Source organism: Oryza glaberrima, chromosome 3 (genome assembly GCF_000147395.1).
Source record: "Oryza glaberrima chromosome 3, OglaRS2, whole genome shotgun sequence".
Lineage (NCBI taxonomy): Eukaryota > Viridiplantae > Streptophyta > Magnoliopsida > Poales > Poaceae > Oryza > Oryza glaberrima.
The window spans coordinates 30342854-30357599 of record NC_068328.1 but is presented as its reverse complement, the minus strand read 5'-3'; the positions used below and the strand labels follow the sequence as shown (position 1 = coordinate 30357599).

The 14746-nt window shown below is 44.2% G+C and overlaps 3 protein-coding genes across 7 annotated transcripts; 2 read left to right on the top strand and 1 right to left on the bottom strand.

Moving 5' to 3' along the window:
* Positions 1 to 727: 727 nt before the first annotated feature.
* On the top strand, positions 728 to 1962 carry LOC127766531 (universal stress protein A-like protein). 4 transcript variants are annotated; one of them, XM_052291591.1, is made up of 4 exons: positions 728 to 1074; positions 1183 to 1292; positions 1366 to 1484; positions 1581 to 1962. In XM_052291591.1, the coding sequence occupies exons 1-4, from the start codon at positions 834 to 836 to the stop codon at positions 1669 to 1671; spliced, it is 561 nt and encodes a 186-aa protein (XP_052147551.1). In that variant the 5' UTR covers positions 728 to 833; the 3' UTR covers positions 1672 to 1962. The 4 variants fall into 4 exon arrangements, with proteins under 4 accessions (XP_052147551.1, XP_052147553.1, XP_052147552.1 ...); XM_052291593.1 differs by having other exon boundaries at positions 730 to 1065; XM_052291592.1 differs by having other exon boundaries at positions 730 to 1074; positions 1186 to 1292.
* Positions 1963 to 2093: 131 nt separating this feature from the next.
* Positions 2094 to 3781, bottom strand: LOC127766530 (uncharacterized). Its single transcript, XM_052291590.1, has 3 exons — positions 3215 to 3781; positions 3040 to 3121; positions 2094 to 2483 (listed from the first exon to the last, which is right to left on the bottom strand). The coding sequence occupies exons 1-3, from the start codon at positions 3692 to 3694 to the stop codon at positions 2320 to 2322; spliced, it is 726 nt and encodes a 241-aa protein (XP_052147550.1). The 5' UTR covers positions 3695 to 3781; the 3' UTR covers positions 2094 to 2319.
* Positions 3782 to 3888: 107 nt separating this feature from the next.
* On the top strand, positions 3889 to 13724 carry LOC127766529 (serine/threonine-protein kinase TOUSLED). Of its 2 annotated transcripts, none has more exons than XR_008016249.1 (16): positions 3889 to 4559; positions 4859 to 4948; positions 5064 to 5270; positions 6078 to 6128; positions 6487 to 6594; positions 6678 to 6722; positions 7263 to 7375; positions 7747 to 7813; positions 8433 to 8499; positions 8811 to 8908; positions 8989 to 9168; positions 9751 to 9961; positions 10751 to 11015; positions 11413 to 11467; positions 12278 to 12576; positions 12757 to 12893. XR_008016249.1 is itself a non-coding variant. In XM_052291589.1 (16 exons), the coding sequence occupies exons 1-16, from the start codon at positions 4338 to 4340 to the stop codon at positions 13197 to 13199; spliced, it is 2037 nt and encodes a 678-aa protein (XP_052147549.1). In that variant the 5' UTR covers positions 3889 to 4337; the 3' UTR covers positions 13200 to 13724. The 2 variants fall into 2 exon arrangements, 1 of the variants encoding a protein (XP_052147549.1); XM_052291589.1 differs by lacking the exon at positions 12278 to 12576 and adding an exon at positions 13104 to 13724 and having other exon boundaries at positions 12757 to 12918.
* The last annotated feature ends 1022 nt before the right edge of the window (positions 13725 to 14746 follow it).

Here is a 14746-nt window from a genome sequence, read left to right as displayed (position 1 = left end):
CTCTCACTCAGGCCGACCGAGTTTAGTTTCAAAATTTTTCTTCAAACTTCCAATTTTTCCATCACATCAAAACTTTCTTACACACACAAACTTTCAACTTTTTCGTCGCATCGTTCCAATTTCAACTAAACTTTCAATTTTGGTGCGAACTATACACACCCTCGCTGCCTTGTAAATCCTTTCTTCAGCACTATCTCCTCCTTGGATACAGCTACAAGCACGCATCATGCATGCAGATTGGAGTGCCAAGAACTCAAACCTGTGCCACGGTGATCTGAACAAACGCAACACACATCCAGAAAACTAAATCAGCAGGTAGCCTTGTCCCTTACCAGCTCAACGCAACAACTGATGCAGAGATGCTGCCGGTGCGGTGGCAACTGGCAAGATGTATATGTGTTTGTACGCCCTGGCACGCATGCGGCACGCATGGCGCCGGTGCAGCGAAACCGGGGGCAGCTGTCCGGATCGCACATCCTGGGAGGGAGGGATAGGGATGAATGCTTACCATGCGGGGGGAAGCCAGATGAGACGAACGCAAAGGTGCAAACGCGCGCAGGAGAAGGGGAGAAAGCGAGAAACGTGTCGCCCCAAGTAGCGAACAAAAACGGCCGCCCCCGCGCGTGGCGGTGGGTGGGTTCCGGCCGGTCATCTCTATCCCGCGCCGTCCACGCGACAAAACAGGGGACGACGCAACCCCGGCGCCTTCTGTGGCTGTGCGCGTATATATATAGAGCACGGGACACGGGAGTGTGTGTGTGATCGATCATCTGGTGGTAGTGAACCGTGAACACACGGTGCGACAGGTAAACTAGTGAGAGAGCGACTGCGAGATGGAGGAGAAGGGCGCGTCTCCCGCGGCGGCGGCGGCGACGAGCGGGGAGCCGGGAGCGGCGGCGGGGACGATGAAGGTGGTGGTGGCCGTGGACGCGAGCGAGGAGAGCCTGAACGCGCTGTCGTGGGCGCTGGACAACGTCATCGGGCGCCGCGCCGGCGCCGTTTCGGTCGTCGTCGTCCACGCGCAGCACGGCCCCGACCACTTCGTCTACCCCGTCGCCGCGCACGGTATCGGAAGTCAGCACACCGGCTAGACCATATATACAAACTAGTGTTAACTTTTACATGTTCACTTCGCATTTCACGAGACTGACACGGCGTGTACATGTGCGTGTGTCACGGAAGCAGCCATAGCCTACGCCCCCGCCTCGGCGATCGAGTCCATGAGGAAGGCGCAGGAGGAGATCTCCAGGAAGGTCGTGTCGCGCGCGCTCGACGTCTGCAAGCAGAGAGAGGCAAGCACGCCTAGCCAGCGCTAGTGTTCACGTATAGCGATCTGAAAATTCTAAACGATAGCGATGCATGCAGGTGAGCGCGACGGGCGCCATCGTGGAGGGCGACGCCAAGGAGGCCATCTGCCAGGCCGTGGAGGAGATGCACGCCGACATGCTCGTCCTGGGAAGCCGCGGCCTAGGCAAGATCAAGAGGTAAAAACTGCGCTCAAATCAATCCACATGTACACACGCCCACGCCGCGAAATCGAACGAACGGTTGTGACATTTTTTGCTTTCTTCGTTGTGCAGGGCGTTCTTGGGCAGCGTCAGCGACTACCTCGTCCATCACGCGTGCTGCCCCGTGCTGGTCGTGAAGCCCACCAAGGCGCACGACAAGTGAACTCGATCTGCTGCTCCTTTGCTGCCTGATGGATGTCCTGTGAAGTGAAGACTTGGCTATCTTTTGCTACTGATTACTCATGGAGCCGGTGGCTGCTGTTATTACTTGTGTTGAAAATAAAAGGATATGTTAAGCTTCTGAGGCTGGCAGTTCTTATGTAGATGCAACGTGCAAACTGAAACAAATACATGGAACTGCCGTTGAAGCTTCTGAGCTCCTGTGTAGATGTAATGTGCAAAACTGCAAACTGAAGCAAATACATGAGTAGTACTTGTGGATATAGAACTGCAATGTTTCCTTCTTGTTCAGTGTGAAACCACTCATTCAGAAAAGACGCCCTCAAAATATTCGGTTCTTGTGATGCAGATGTTACCCTAAACACGGCTTACATGCCCCAAATCACTGCTTTCGAAGGCCGAACATTGCAAGAAACCACAAATCCTTTAAGCACAATCATGAAACTAAAAGGGGTACATTGTGTAAAGTTTAATCCAACAAACACATCACAACGGACAGATTCAGGGATTCAGTAAAACATTGCCGAGATTCCTACTGATGCTATTGCTTCAGTGACCTACAAACAAAAATGCAGGAACTGTGAAAGCATGAATCCATCCCTAGGCATCAAGACTTGAACATTTGAAACAGCTAAACGGTAGCGCCATCATTTTGCTCCCAACCGCCAAGTCTATCTTCGGGATCATAATTTGTGAACAAGCGGAATTCATTTCCTAGCTTGTTTGAATGCTGAGGCTTGAATCCACAGGGACGCACATTTAGGAGCTCAAATGCCCTGTCCCTCTGAACTTCCCCTGGCAAAACACGAGAAACTTGTTACAGAAAAATAACTTGATTTGAACTATGCATTTCAGAGTTTAAAACCAGAAATACCAGAAGACAAGGCATGTGATCCACCATATCACAATACTGAACATAAAAACAGGGATACTAAATTTACGTAAACTAGTGCACATCAGATGACAATGATATGCAGACTAAGCTACTGTAGTACAGTACGTTGATTTCATACAAGAAGAGCAGACGATGTTTTGCTTTGAAAACAACAAGAAGGTCATGATGTTATAGAGAATACCCCAGTAGCTACTACAAGCCTTCAACTGAATATGCCACTCTCGCGCCCTAGTTTACACACACTTATAGCCTAATCAGTAGTGCATATCAAATCATTTCAAGCAGTTCCAGTTAATGGGCACTTAACCTCCCGGCAACAATTTGCTCTAGTTTGATACACTTGATTGCAGAAACATGATCCAATCATCAAGACTAATCAATTTACAATCATCACGAAAGAAATCTTGGAGACCAATGGCATTAACCAGACACGAAATTATCACAAGCTTCAGTTACCTGTCAGTAACAGCAGGAATGAGCCTTCAGGATGTGCGAGGAAAGATACCGTCTTGGCAACCTTCTCCAAGCACTCCTTACTCTGCACGAACAACCAATCGCAATTTCTTCTAACATTTTAGTCCAATCGAATATAAATCAAGAAGAAGAAGAGGGAGAATCTCTCTCTCCATACCAGGTAGGGAGGGTCGGCGACGACGATCCGGTAGGCGTGCTTCATCGCCGCCGGAAGCTCTTCCGGCTGGTTGTAGTCGTAGAAGGTGAAGTCGCCGCCGTACTGCCCGAACCGCACGTCGTACTCCAGCAGCTGCGCGGTCACATCAGGGCTGCTCGTCTTGAGGTAGGTGTAGAGCGTCGGGCACGCGACGCAGGCCACCGCTGCGGAGGAGGCCGGGCCGGAGAGGGAGACGAGGCGGGCGACCTCCTCGGCGAGCGCCCGCGCCGTGCGCTCGTCGTACCAGAACTGGCTCAGCCGCCAGTCCTCCGCCACCAGCTCCACCCCGCCGCCGCCTTCCTCCCCTTCCTCCCCACCGTCCCGCCCCTGTTCCAGAAGAAACTCCCGCAGCGCCTCCGCCGCCGCCGCGCTCAGCTGCGGCCGGTCATCCTCCTCCCCTCTCACCTCGCCCCTCACTCTCTCCTCCACACCGCTCGCCATTGTCGCCTTCCTCTCCGATAGAGGCGGCGCTTGTAAGGAACTTTCCACCACGACACGACGAGCCCATGGGCCTCAATGGGCTGGAATAAATGGGCCTAGGTGGGCCGAGGCGGGCTGGGTTCCCGTTATTCCGCTGCGCGTAGTGGCGTCGCGGCGTAGGAGTACGGGGGAAGAACAGGAAGAGCGGAGAGAGGAAAAGGAGAGGAGAGAGATGCCTGCGCCTGTGTAAAATCCTGTGAATTCCAACTCGCCTCCGAATCCTGCGTCCTCTGGTCGGCGGCGCCGCCGCCCCAGGGCCACCACCTCGCCGCCGGTAAACCCTAGCCGTCGCCGCACGCGGGGGAGGAGTCAACAACAGGCGGGAGGAGGGGAGGAGGCGGAGGCAGCGACTGCCCGCCGCGGCTCCGTTTTGGTCGGTCTCATTCGCTCGTTCCTCCGCCCGAGGCGGCGCCGCCGCCCATCGCCTGTTCGTCGAGCAGCCGCGGGTAGATCCATCCGGTGGTTCGCGTGGCCGCGTTGAGGAGGGTGTGCTCGGGGGGAGCGGGGGCGTAGTGAGAGTTGGCGCGTGCGTGCGGCGGTTGGTTTGCTTGTTCTGGAAGCTTCGTGGGCGGCCGATCCGGTTTGGGTGCAATCAGCGGCGGCAATGTCGGGATCGTCGGCGGCGGGGGAGGATATAGTGCAGCACCTCTCGTCTAATTCCAACCCGTCCTCGTCCAAGCTCGCCAAGCTGGAGGCACGGATGGCTGGCAAGGCCGCTCCGGTGCCATCACCGCCGCCGCCGCACCATCTGGTGGTTCCTTCTGCCCCCGCCACCACGTTCATGGACCAGGAGGAGCTGCCCGAGTCCTCCTCTTCCGACGATGATGTCAGCCCTAAACCTCGAACTCTCCAACCTGTTATTTTCCTTTCCCCCTCAACTACAGTACAGTGTCATATTTATCTCCATCGATTTCCTTACTTGCACATTACTTTTCGACAGTGATGCGATGATTGTGCTTTTTAGTTCTTGGAGCCATTTATAGTGTATACTGTGGTAAACCTGTATGATTAGCTTGATTAATTGTTTCTAGCTACAGATTTGCCAATATTTTCACCTCTAGTTTGTTTGTTTGTTTTTTTTTTTTTGCTTATACCTGCTAATGCTACTTGCATTCCGTAAATCAGAATGGCGAGGAGTTCTTGATACAGAAAAACATACTGAAGCGCCCGAGATCGCCAGATGGTGATCACGGCCTAGCTGTTGGAAATTTTGAGGTATGCAATATGAAATCGATAGAATTAAATAGTATGGGATAGTCTTTGTTGTACTTGCTTATGGCTCACTCTTGTCATTCTTCTGTTTGGTGCACTCTTTCATTGAAAATGCTAGGGATCAGCTAATGAGGCGGTAAAGCATTCAGAAGTCATGGACACACGGCCATCCATAGACATCTCAAACAGAAAAAAGCAAGGCCGTGGAAGGGGGCGCGGTGGAGCAGGCCGAGGGCGTGGTTCAAAAACTGTAGATCAAACAAGAGCAACTTCAACTTCATCTGCTGTTGTAGCAAATGGTCGACATGATATTTTAACCAACATGGTATGCTGTGTATTTTATTCTCAAGACCTCAGTTGATATTCTTAACCTTTTGTTCTCAGATGGGTATTAAGGCCTTACAACCATATAAGAGAGACATGAAAGCGAACGGAAATTGATATATCTTAGTTTGCTACCTTTCAATATTTTTAGATACATAGGATTTTATTACGATAAAGTGCACATGTTTATGGATATATCTTGGTCATTTGGATAATGCTGAATGCCTGAATTAGATCTTGTAGCAAATATGAGCACTAGAAGAATTAGTTTTCAAACCGGTGCAAATTACATATATATATATAAGAAGTGATCATCCAGAGCACGTACAAATGCGTGTAGAGCAGGAATAGCATGATTGAATTTAGAGTTTTGTTGACTGGGAAAAGAATTAAATGGTGAAATTCCTTTGTAGATGAAAATGGTGAAATAGTTTGAAGATAAGTTTGGACTGATTTGATTTTAACAATCTTATTATGATGATCCCCAAAGGATCATGCATTATGTGATCAAGATATGGTTATCTCTGGGGCTTTTCTATTTTAGGGCAAATTATCTCTGATACTTTTGAAGAATTCATTTGCAGCAACTCAGATTCTAGGTAGTTACGGTGCCTTATGTTTGCCTCTTGCACATATATTTATTGTACAGTACCAATTGAATCCTTATGGGGACACACTTCTTCTGTTTGCACCGTCCCGTCTTCCATTATATGCAAAAGAAATATCTTACGCAGATCAGGTGTATGATGGCAACCTACTACATGATGATCCATCCTCATCTTCTAAATTGTTAGTATCTTTCCATCAGGAATCCCGATCCAGTGCTGTGCTTGGCAATGATGATAAGGCTGCCTTACAGGTGACACTTTCTTTACATCATTTTCTGTGAGGTGCACTGTGAATATCCCTCTTCTGATCTTTATTATAGTAACATAGATGTTCTCTGATAGATTATGTCTATCCCTCTTGACCCTTCTTCTTTGAGATGACCTTTTTTATTTGCTTTCATTTGTTTGTTTAAACTGTGCATCTTAATTCCATTAAGTAATCTTCTACAGAAAGCATGAACATATTTATGTGAAATATTGTACTGGAGCATGCCATATCATATAGGTTGTTATAGATACTAATAATGTATAATATACCAGATAAATATGTTAAGAGTCTTTTCTTTCTCAAATGTAAATCTAAAGCAATTCCATTCAATATTTCAACAGGAAGAGTTGTCATTGCTGCGTGGTAAAGTTGCTATTTTGGAAGAAGAGCTTTCTAAATCGCGTCAAGAGTCCACGGAATACCGTCAACTTAGTGATAGGCTAGCGAAGGTATGGAGTTATTCAATGCACACCCTAATGTGATCTCGATTTATCCAGGTCTCTGACTTGTTGGTTTTGCCTCATTCTTCCAGGAATTGAAGGATCTCAAAGAACAAGATCAACAAAAGAAATCAAAGGTTTCATCCTAAGAAACTCAGATGCTATAGTGGCAGATTCTTATTATCTTTTATCTAACCATATTTGTTTACTTACTTTTTGTTCTTTCCTTTGTATAAATTAGACAAATTTACCAAAAAAATTAGAGTTCACCACTCAAGCTTATCATTGTTGAATAATTTGGGAAACGATTTGCATTCTTCTATTTGCATTGGATCTTGAATACCAGAACCTGTCAAATTTCATATATGCAAGAACTTTTTTCCTGATTACATTGGTAGAGAAGGTTATGCACATTGTTGCATATGGGATCCTTGTGAACTGTTATGTGATTGTGTACATATGAGCATGTGCAATGTGATAGTTGGTTTTGCTTTGTGTGTGTACCTTTGGAGGCTGAGATGGGTGCATAGTGAGGTCAGGCTGACCATATTGTGTACTATTTGTTCTCTTTCATCAACACAGCTCAGAGGACTTAGTCCTACATGCTATTCATGGAATAATAACTACTCCCTGACTATGTAATATTTATGCTCATATGGTGATTTCCACTATTGCAGCAATTGAAGGTTCTATCTGATCTGCTGATAGCTGTGTCAAAAGCAGAGCGGCAAGAAGCACGGATTCGAATAAAGCAGGAATCTTTCCGACTTGGTAACGTTGGTGTTATGAGGTAATCTCCAACATTTCCATACATCCATCACTTAATTTAAAGAGTAAAAATTTATATATTAATTGATTTGAAAATGTATAATGCTAGATTTAAAGCTCCTTTTGCTTGTACTGTATTTCTTTGCTATGTGGTTCTTGTTAACTATAGCATTGGAGTGCTATACATCTATGATAGCCTGTACGATACCCAATTTTCTTCCAGAAACAGCTGTGGTAGCTTGAGCCTTCAGTTTATGTATTATGCAGTGTACCTTCTAGTATCGACTACTAAAATCTTGATTGCAGGACAGAACTAGCCACTTTCAGTTTTATGTTCTGGTTATTGACTATCTATTGCTACCTTTTTTTTGACTGCTCTCTGTCATAACTCAGAGCTGGAACTGTCATATCTGAAACATGGGAGGATGGCCAGGCAATAAAGGATCTTAATTCTCACCTTGTAAGTTCTGCAGATCTGTGTATATGCCTTAACTGTGTTCCGCCGTAAAATTGGATCACATATACTTTGATCTGGATAACCTGTCTAGGTCTTTTCCCCCCTATAAGGCGATTAGTTTTAAAACTACCAGGTACTAATAATGGACACATCTTTGTTCCATAAGCTTTTTGTACAATTTTGAGCACAGCCACACATTACTAGCAGCCTTAGGTCAATAAAGTCCAAAAAGATTATAAGATATATCTATCTATTCAATTAAGCAGTTAAGCACCAAGCTGGCATGAAAAATATTACATGTCTGGATCAGGCTGAGTCTACTGATGTAACGTGGAGTCGTGGACATGCAGTACCACTTTCTATAAAGCTTCATCCATTAAGGCACAGTTCCTGTTTTGCAACTTTAGAAGCCATGTATCCATGAAGACAAATGCTTGCTATTAATGCAACTGATTTTAGATTTCCTATAGTTGTGCATTTGTTTATCAGGCACAGTTTTTTTTCTCTTGTGAACTGTTATAGTGTTATTGCTATTCATATGTTTTATGTGCCTTTAACCTTTATTCTTGATGTATGGTGGACCTTTTGCTGAATCCCTCATGTATGGTGGACTTTTATGTAGAAATCTCTGCTGGAGACTAAAGAAACTATCGAGAGACATAGAAAATCACTAAAGAAAAGACAATCCGGTAAAGTTTCTTCTTTTTTAAAAGTGTTGTCATCTCCCGGCTTAATTGCTTTACAAGGTACCACTTGAATTAGCTTCCATTGGTTAGGCGAAAACTCCAGTGCATGACCTTTTATTCCATGAAAAGGAAGATTATAAATGCCATTACAATCTATGTAGTTTTGCGCATATGTTACTCCATTTCATTCTTCTTAGTGCAAAGGAAAACTCCCCGCATTTACACAAGCAGAAACTAGCAACGCATAGCAGCTTAAGTATGCAAGTTAGGATTCTTGCTGGCACTTATTTTTGCTAGCCACTTTTGTATTGTAGATAAGGGTGATGGCAGTGATGCTGAAACTAGCATGTCTGAGGAAGATGTCCTGTTGCAGGATGAGATATGTAAATCACGGTTAACAAGTATAAAGCGGGTAAAATACTTTGCTGATTATTGTTTTTGGCTATTAAGCATCCTCCTTCCTTAATCTAATTCCCCTGAACTGTATTTTAGGAGGAAGAACAGTACTTGAGAGAAAGAGATCGGTATGAATTGGAAAAGGGTAGGCTTATACGTGAAATGAAGCGTCTCAGAGACGAAGATGGATCACGCTTTAATAACTTTCAGATTCTTCACAATCGCTACGCTCTGTTAAATCTTCTTGGAAAGGGAGGGTTTAGTGAGGTTTATAAGGTATGCCCTTGCTTCAGCTTTACTTTTCAAAAACTATTCAACTAAGGTCAGTCATGACCTCTTTAAATACCAACTGCTTCTTTGCTTATAAAGAAGAAACATCGAACTTTATGATTATTTGTTTATGACTTTGATACACACAATTATTAATGTAACATAAAGAAGGTAAGCCCCTATCGGTGGGCTGCAGTGGGTCCCACCCGAAATGGCCTAAAAGGTAGAAATGTAGGAAGAAGTCATAAAAAAATGAAACAAAGTGGAGGAAATTAGATATATTGAAACAAATATCTGAAACTTGGTGTTTGGAATTAAACATTGAGTAGAACAACTGATAACACACATGTAGTATTACAGTTTTCTCATCAAATGTTCCTTGACCCGTACACTTCCTCTGTCAAGATTTGTAAAGTTTTCGATAATAGCTTTGGTACTTATATATTCATGTTAAAGCATTTAACTAGTGTTTTGAGCTTCATTTGGTGAAGTTACCTCAATGTTTATTGATATAGTATCTTTATCTGTTTCATAGAGGATTCAATTTTGGTATCACCAGCATTTACATGAGACAGTTTCTTTCTGCAGGCATTTGATTTGGTGGAGTACAAGTATGTGGCATGTAAGCTTCATGGTTTGAATGCTCAGTGGAGTGAGGAGAAAAAGCAAAGCTACATACGCCACGCCATTCGTGAATATAACATCCATAAGACTTTGGTGCATCCAAACATTGTCAGGCTATGGGACATATTTGAGATTGATCACAACACATTCTGCACTGTCCTAGAATATTGCAGTGGTACAACAAATTTATTTTCGCAACGACCTTCCAAATTTCTTTGACATGACAATGTAGATCGTGCGGCCTCTTTTATAAATATCTCCCATTGGCTTCATTGTATAGATAAGGCTGCATGGGTGTTGTTTTTATGCCAGATATATATTGATGTTCTCCAGGCACTCTTCTGTGTCAAACATTCAATCTCTTTGCGGAACTGTTCTGTTCTTTTAGTAGGAATCTTTTTTTTTTCTCGAAAACGCAGGAGAGCTGCATTTCATTTCATTATTAGTAGGAATCTTAATTAGGTTGTTCTTGGTGAAGAGAGTAGATAAATTTTGCCTGAATGTTGACATGAAAGAGCATTTATAATAGTTCTGTAGATTCAGTAGCTGTTTGTTACATTTATAACTTCCACACTCATTTAGTTGTCTTTTAGAATCATTTACCATAGGATCAGTTTGTGCATTCATGGCACATTATCATGTGGGACACATAAGCAAACCCACCATGTTCAATCACTTACGTAAGAAGCACGCACATAGCCAGGATGGTGCATGAATATTTGACTGATATCTGATGGATAATGAGGTCATTATTTAAGGCGGTGAACATAAAAATTAATGAAGCTTAATTGGCTCTAATTGGTTAATGATAGAGGTTTCTTACTTTTTTGTTGCTATCTTCGAATAGGCATACACCTGAATAGGCCCTTTGAGGTTGTTTTTAAGTGGCATGCTGTAGTATCTTTAATTGTTCGTGAGACCTTGGCATGTAATAATGCTACATCAATTGCTACCTTTTATGCAGGCAAAGATCTTGATGCAGTCCTTAAAGCAACACCGATTCTTCCAGAAAAGGAAGCGAGAATCATAATTGTCCAAATATTTCAAGGCCTAGTTTATCTTAACAAGAGAACTCAAAAGATCATTCACTATGATCTCAAACCAGGCAATGTTCTCTTCGATGAGGTTGGTGTTGCAAAAGTTACAGACTTTGGCCTCAGCAAGATAGTGGAGGATGATGTTGGGTCTCAGGGAATGGAACTGACTTCTCAGGGAGCTGGAACCTATTGGTGAGCGTGCTCACTTTTCCGGTTGATTTCTGTGTACTAAATTGATAAAAAATACTCTATCTGACTACCTCTTATGGAATCTTTTATCTGCTGGCATTAAATTGGTATACATGGTGCAACAATGCCTGCACTGTGTAGTAGAGTTGCACACATTTGATGCATCATTCTAGAACCTAAGGGAATTAATAGTTATTGCATGAAGTACAACCATTTTCATGCTACTATCTACCAATGAAATATTTTTTTTCTCTAGTGTCTTATGTAAACAGGTGGGATAGAACAAATGATGTCATAAATTTAGTTTTTATTTATGTTAGTGTTGCTGTTTCCCATTTAGAACCATTGTTCTTTTGGCATGTCAATCATTTGTTTCCTAATGTTCTTCTTTTTCTTCCAGGTACCTGCCACCGGAATGCTTTGATCTTAGCAAAACGCCATTTATCTCATCGAAGGTATATTTGGCAACATGTTTTCCTTTTAATGTTAATAAATCTTTCATATCTTAGTGTGTTAAAGCAATTTGACAAAAACATGCATCAATAAGATCCTTCTATAAGGATGTTAGGGATTCTTGTGGCGTTTGTTTGTCATAAACAGAGACCGCAGTCATGCGCAAATCATGCTCACTTGCCAAATTTTCAGCATTCATTAAGTAGTAATCCCTAGTATGTTAATATGATATTAGCATTACTCCCTCTGGTACAAATTATAAGATGTATTTTGACGGGCATTGAGAACGCTATGACACTACGTGGAGATAAGTAGAGAAGATGAGCTTTCTATCCATACTTGAAAACCTCAGAAAGAATATACTTCGTAGTACAAAAACCTGGACCATTGATTGAGTTAGTGAGCTCCTTGGTTCTGCTTTTTGCCAGTTGGACTGCACTTCACCGGTCCAAATGCTGATTTGGGAAAATAATAGTTTTGCCAGTTTGGTAAGTAAAATAACAGGCTGAATATACTCGTTTGTCATTAAAGCGAGGAAATCACCATTATCCAGTTGGTTAGGTAGTTAGATGCATTGTGGGAGTACTTTGCAAGGCCTGTCCTAGTTGCAGGGTTCAATTCCCAGCATACATAACATTTTTTATTTTTATTTTTTTGCATTTAGGCTGTGAGCTGGTAGGACTGGATATGGTTTTATCATAGTTCGTATACATGGACCGACATTCTTCTAAGCCAAACCAGACCATTCACTGGTTCAGATCATTCTCTAGTTTTACCACCGTCCAGTCTAATTCTTGCACTATGGAAAATAGGAAGAAGATCAACATCAAGAGAGTGTTACTTAATACAGAACAGGAAAGCGGTGGCGAATGAGGAAAATCAGGGAAAACTATCAAGAAACTCACATGCACAGCTTAAATTGTGTCAATATCGAGACAATTATGTGCCAAATAGATCAGTCTGATAGTAGTTCCCATTGGACAGATCCAGGGGAAATGGCAGTGCAGATGGTTAGTTTTCAGAAGGAGGTGCAAGAGCAGGAAGGTGCAGGTCACAGGTGGTGGATTGATCTGCTGTTGATGGGGATGGGGAATACTGGTTGGGCTTAGTGGTATGCAGGCAATGGCCATGTGGATATGCAATTTTTACTCAAAATGTTACGCGATTCCTTCTTAACCCTTATTTCAGTTAGAGTCATTTGTGAACCCCCTGAGTAATCAATTTAAACCACTTATGGGCAACTTCATCTTTGTTCTGATTGGTGGTAAAATTGATGTTTGCATTCCTGCAGGTGGATGTTTGGTCAGCGGGTGTAATGTTTTACCAAATGCTCTTCGGAAGGCGTCCTTTTGGCCATGACCAGACCCAGGAGAGAATACTTCGGGAAGATACAATCATCAACGCACGCAGAGTGGAATTCCCTTCAAAGCCAGCTGTATCAAATGAGGCAAAGGTATGTTTACTGTTATCTCTGATTTCAGAGTCATCAGTTAGATTGATCCCTTTTACTATATTTTCCATGTTGTGCCTTTGAGGCTGTCCGTTTGGTTTAAACTTTTGTCCCTCAACACACTAGTTTAAATAACATTGCACATAGTTTGGCAAAAGTTTGACCCTGCATCACCTGAAAACTCGCAGGAACTGATTCGTCGCTGCTTGACATACAACCAAGCAGAAAGACCAGACGTTCTAACCATCGCTCAAGAACCTTATCTGTCTTATGCAAAGAGGTAGTCACTCCGAAAGAGTGCAGGACAAGATTTTGGATCGGCAGCCGCTCGCGCAAGAACCCCGGAACATATTTATTTTGGACGGGGATGGGCACCAGCAAATGGTAAGAATCTGGCAAAGCTCAAGAATATCCCGAAGGGTGTTACTGTATATTTGTAAATATCACTTGTGCCCATAACAGCAATGACTAGAACGGCAAGTGAACCTCCTCTTTAATCTAGAGGAGGTAGATTAGGCGTTAATTTTTGAACGGGCCATGCTCTTTTGCTACTTCTTGATGCTCGCACGCGTAATGTGACGACTTTGGCTGGTGCCCAGTTGTTCTGTTAAAAATGGGTTGTTTAAGAGGTTGTTCGTCGGCAAGGTCTGCCAAATTACCGTTCATGAAAAATAGATGAACCCTCAAAATTCACCTCAGAAGAAATTTTCTCAGAAAAAAAAAACTTTTTTGGTTGCACAATGTGGTACTCTTGTCATTTCTGTGTGGATTCAATTTGGACTTGAGGAGCAATACATCAATTCGGGATGCTGTGGGTTTGCTTCGGCATGGCAGACGATCAGAGACTTGGACGGCCCACAACATGCCCGAGAAAGGCCAGGCACGAATTCGCCCCCCTCGCCTTTGTGCAACCGCGCGCATCGCTTCTTTCTATCGCGCTGCCGCGTCGGTCTGAAGATTCTCCGCCGTCGCTGCCGCCTTCACGCCCATGCTGCCTCTCATAGAAGATCAACGGGCCAGGTCGGTACCCCTATATGTGTGCATCTGCTTATTAAGGAATAAGTTCACTTTGACTCCCTCAAAAGTGACCCGAATCTAATTCGTGACCCTGAACTCCAAAACCAGATATGTTGATCCCTAAACTGTTAAAACCGATGCAATTTGACTCCCTCAGCGGTTTTGGAGGGTGGTTTTGCTGATGTGGCGCCTAGGTGGCGATATTGACCGAGTCTTTGTTCCACGTGGCGTTGACGTGGCACTTACGTGGCATTAGAATTAAAAAATATGCGTGGGACCCATTAGTCATTCACACAAAGAAATGTGGGCCCACTAACATGTGGGGCCACATGTCAGTCCTCCGTGTCTCCTTCCTTCCTCCTTCTCTCCCTTCCCTCTCTCTCCCCTTCCAAGTCGGACATGCGCAAGGGCGTGGCGGCTCACCGGAATCCCCGCCGCCACGACCACATCGCTCTGCCGGCGCCGCCCTGATGTCGCCCACCTTGCTCCTCGCAGTGAGCCGCGCCGACCACCTCCTCCCCTGCTTGCTACTTGATGCCGCCATCGGCCTACTCTTGCCCGCCGCCATCCCCATTGACGCATCAGTCGGGACCAAATGCGTGAGACAGGAGACAAGGAAAGGCAGCGTCCTGATGGTTCGGAGAACTCAATGGTATCCTGAGCTACCGCTAATGCCTTTGGCTAAGAAGAGGATGAGGAATCAGCAATCATAGACAATGCCTCCAGCAGAGTTTGTGCAGATGTTGCTTGTCCCTTCTCTGCACACCTGAAGTGGAAGAAGCAAGCTCAATGAGTAGAAGAACAACTTATATGA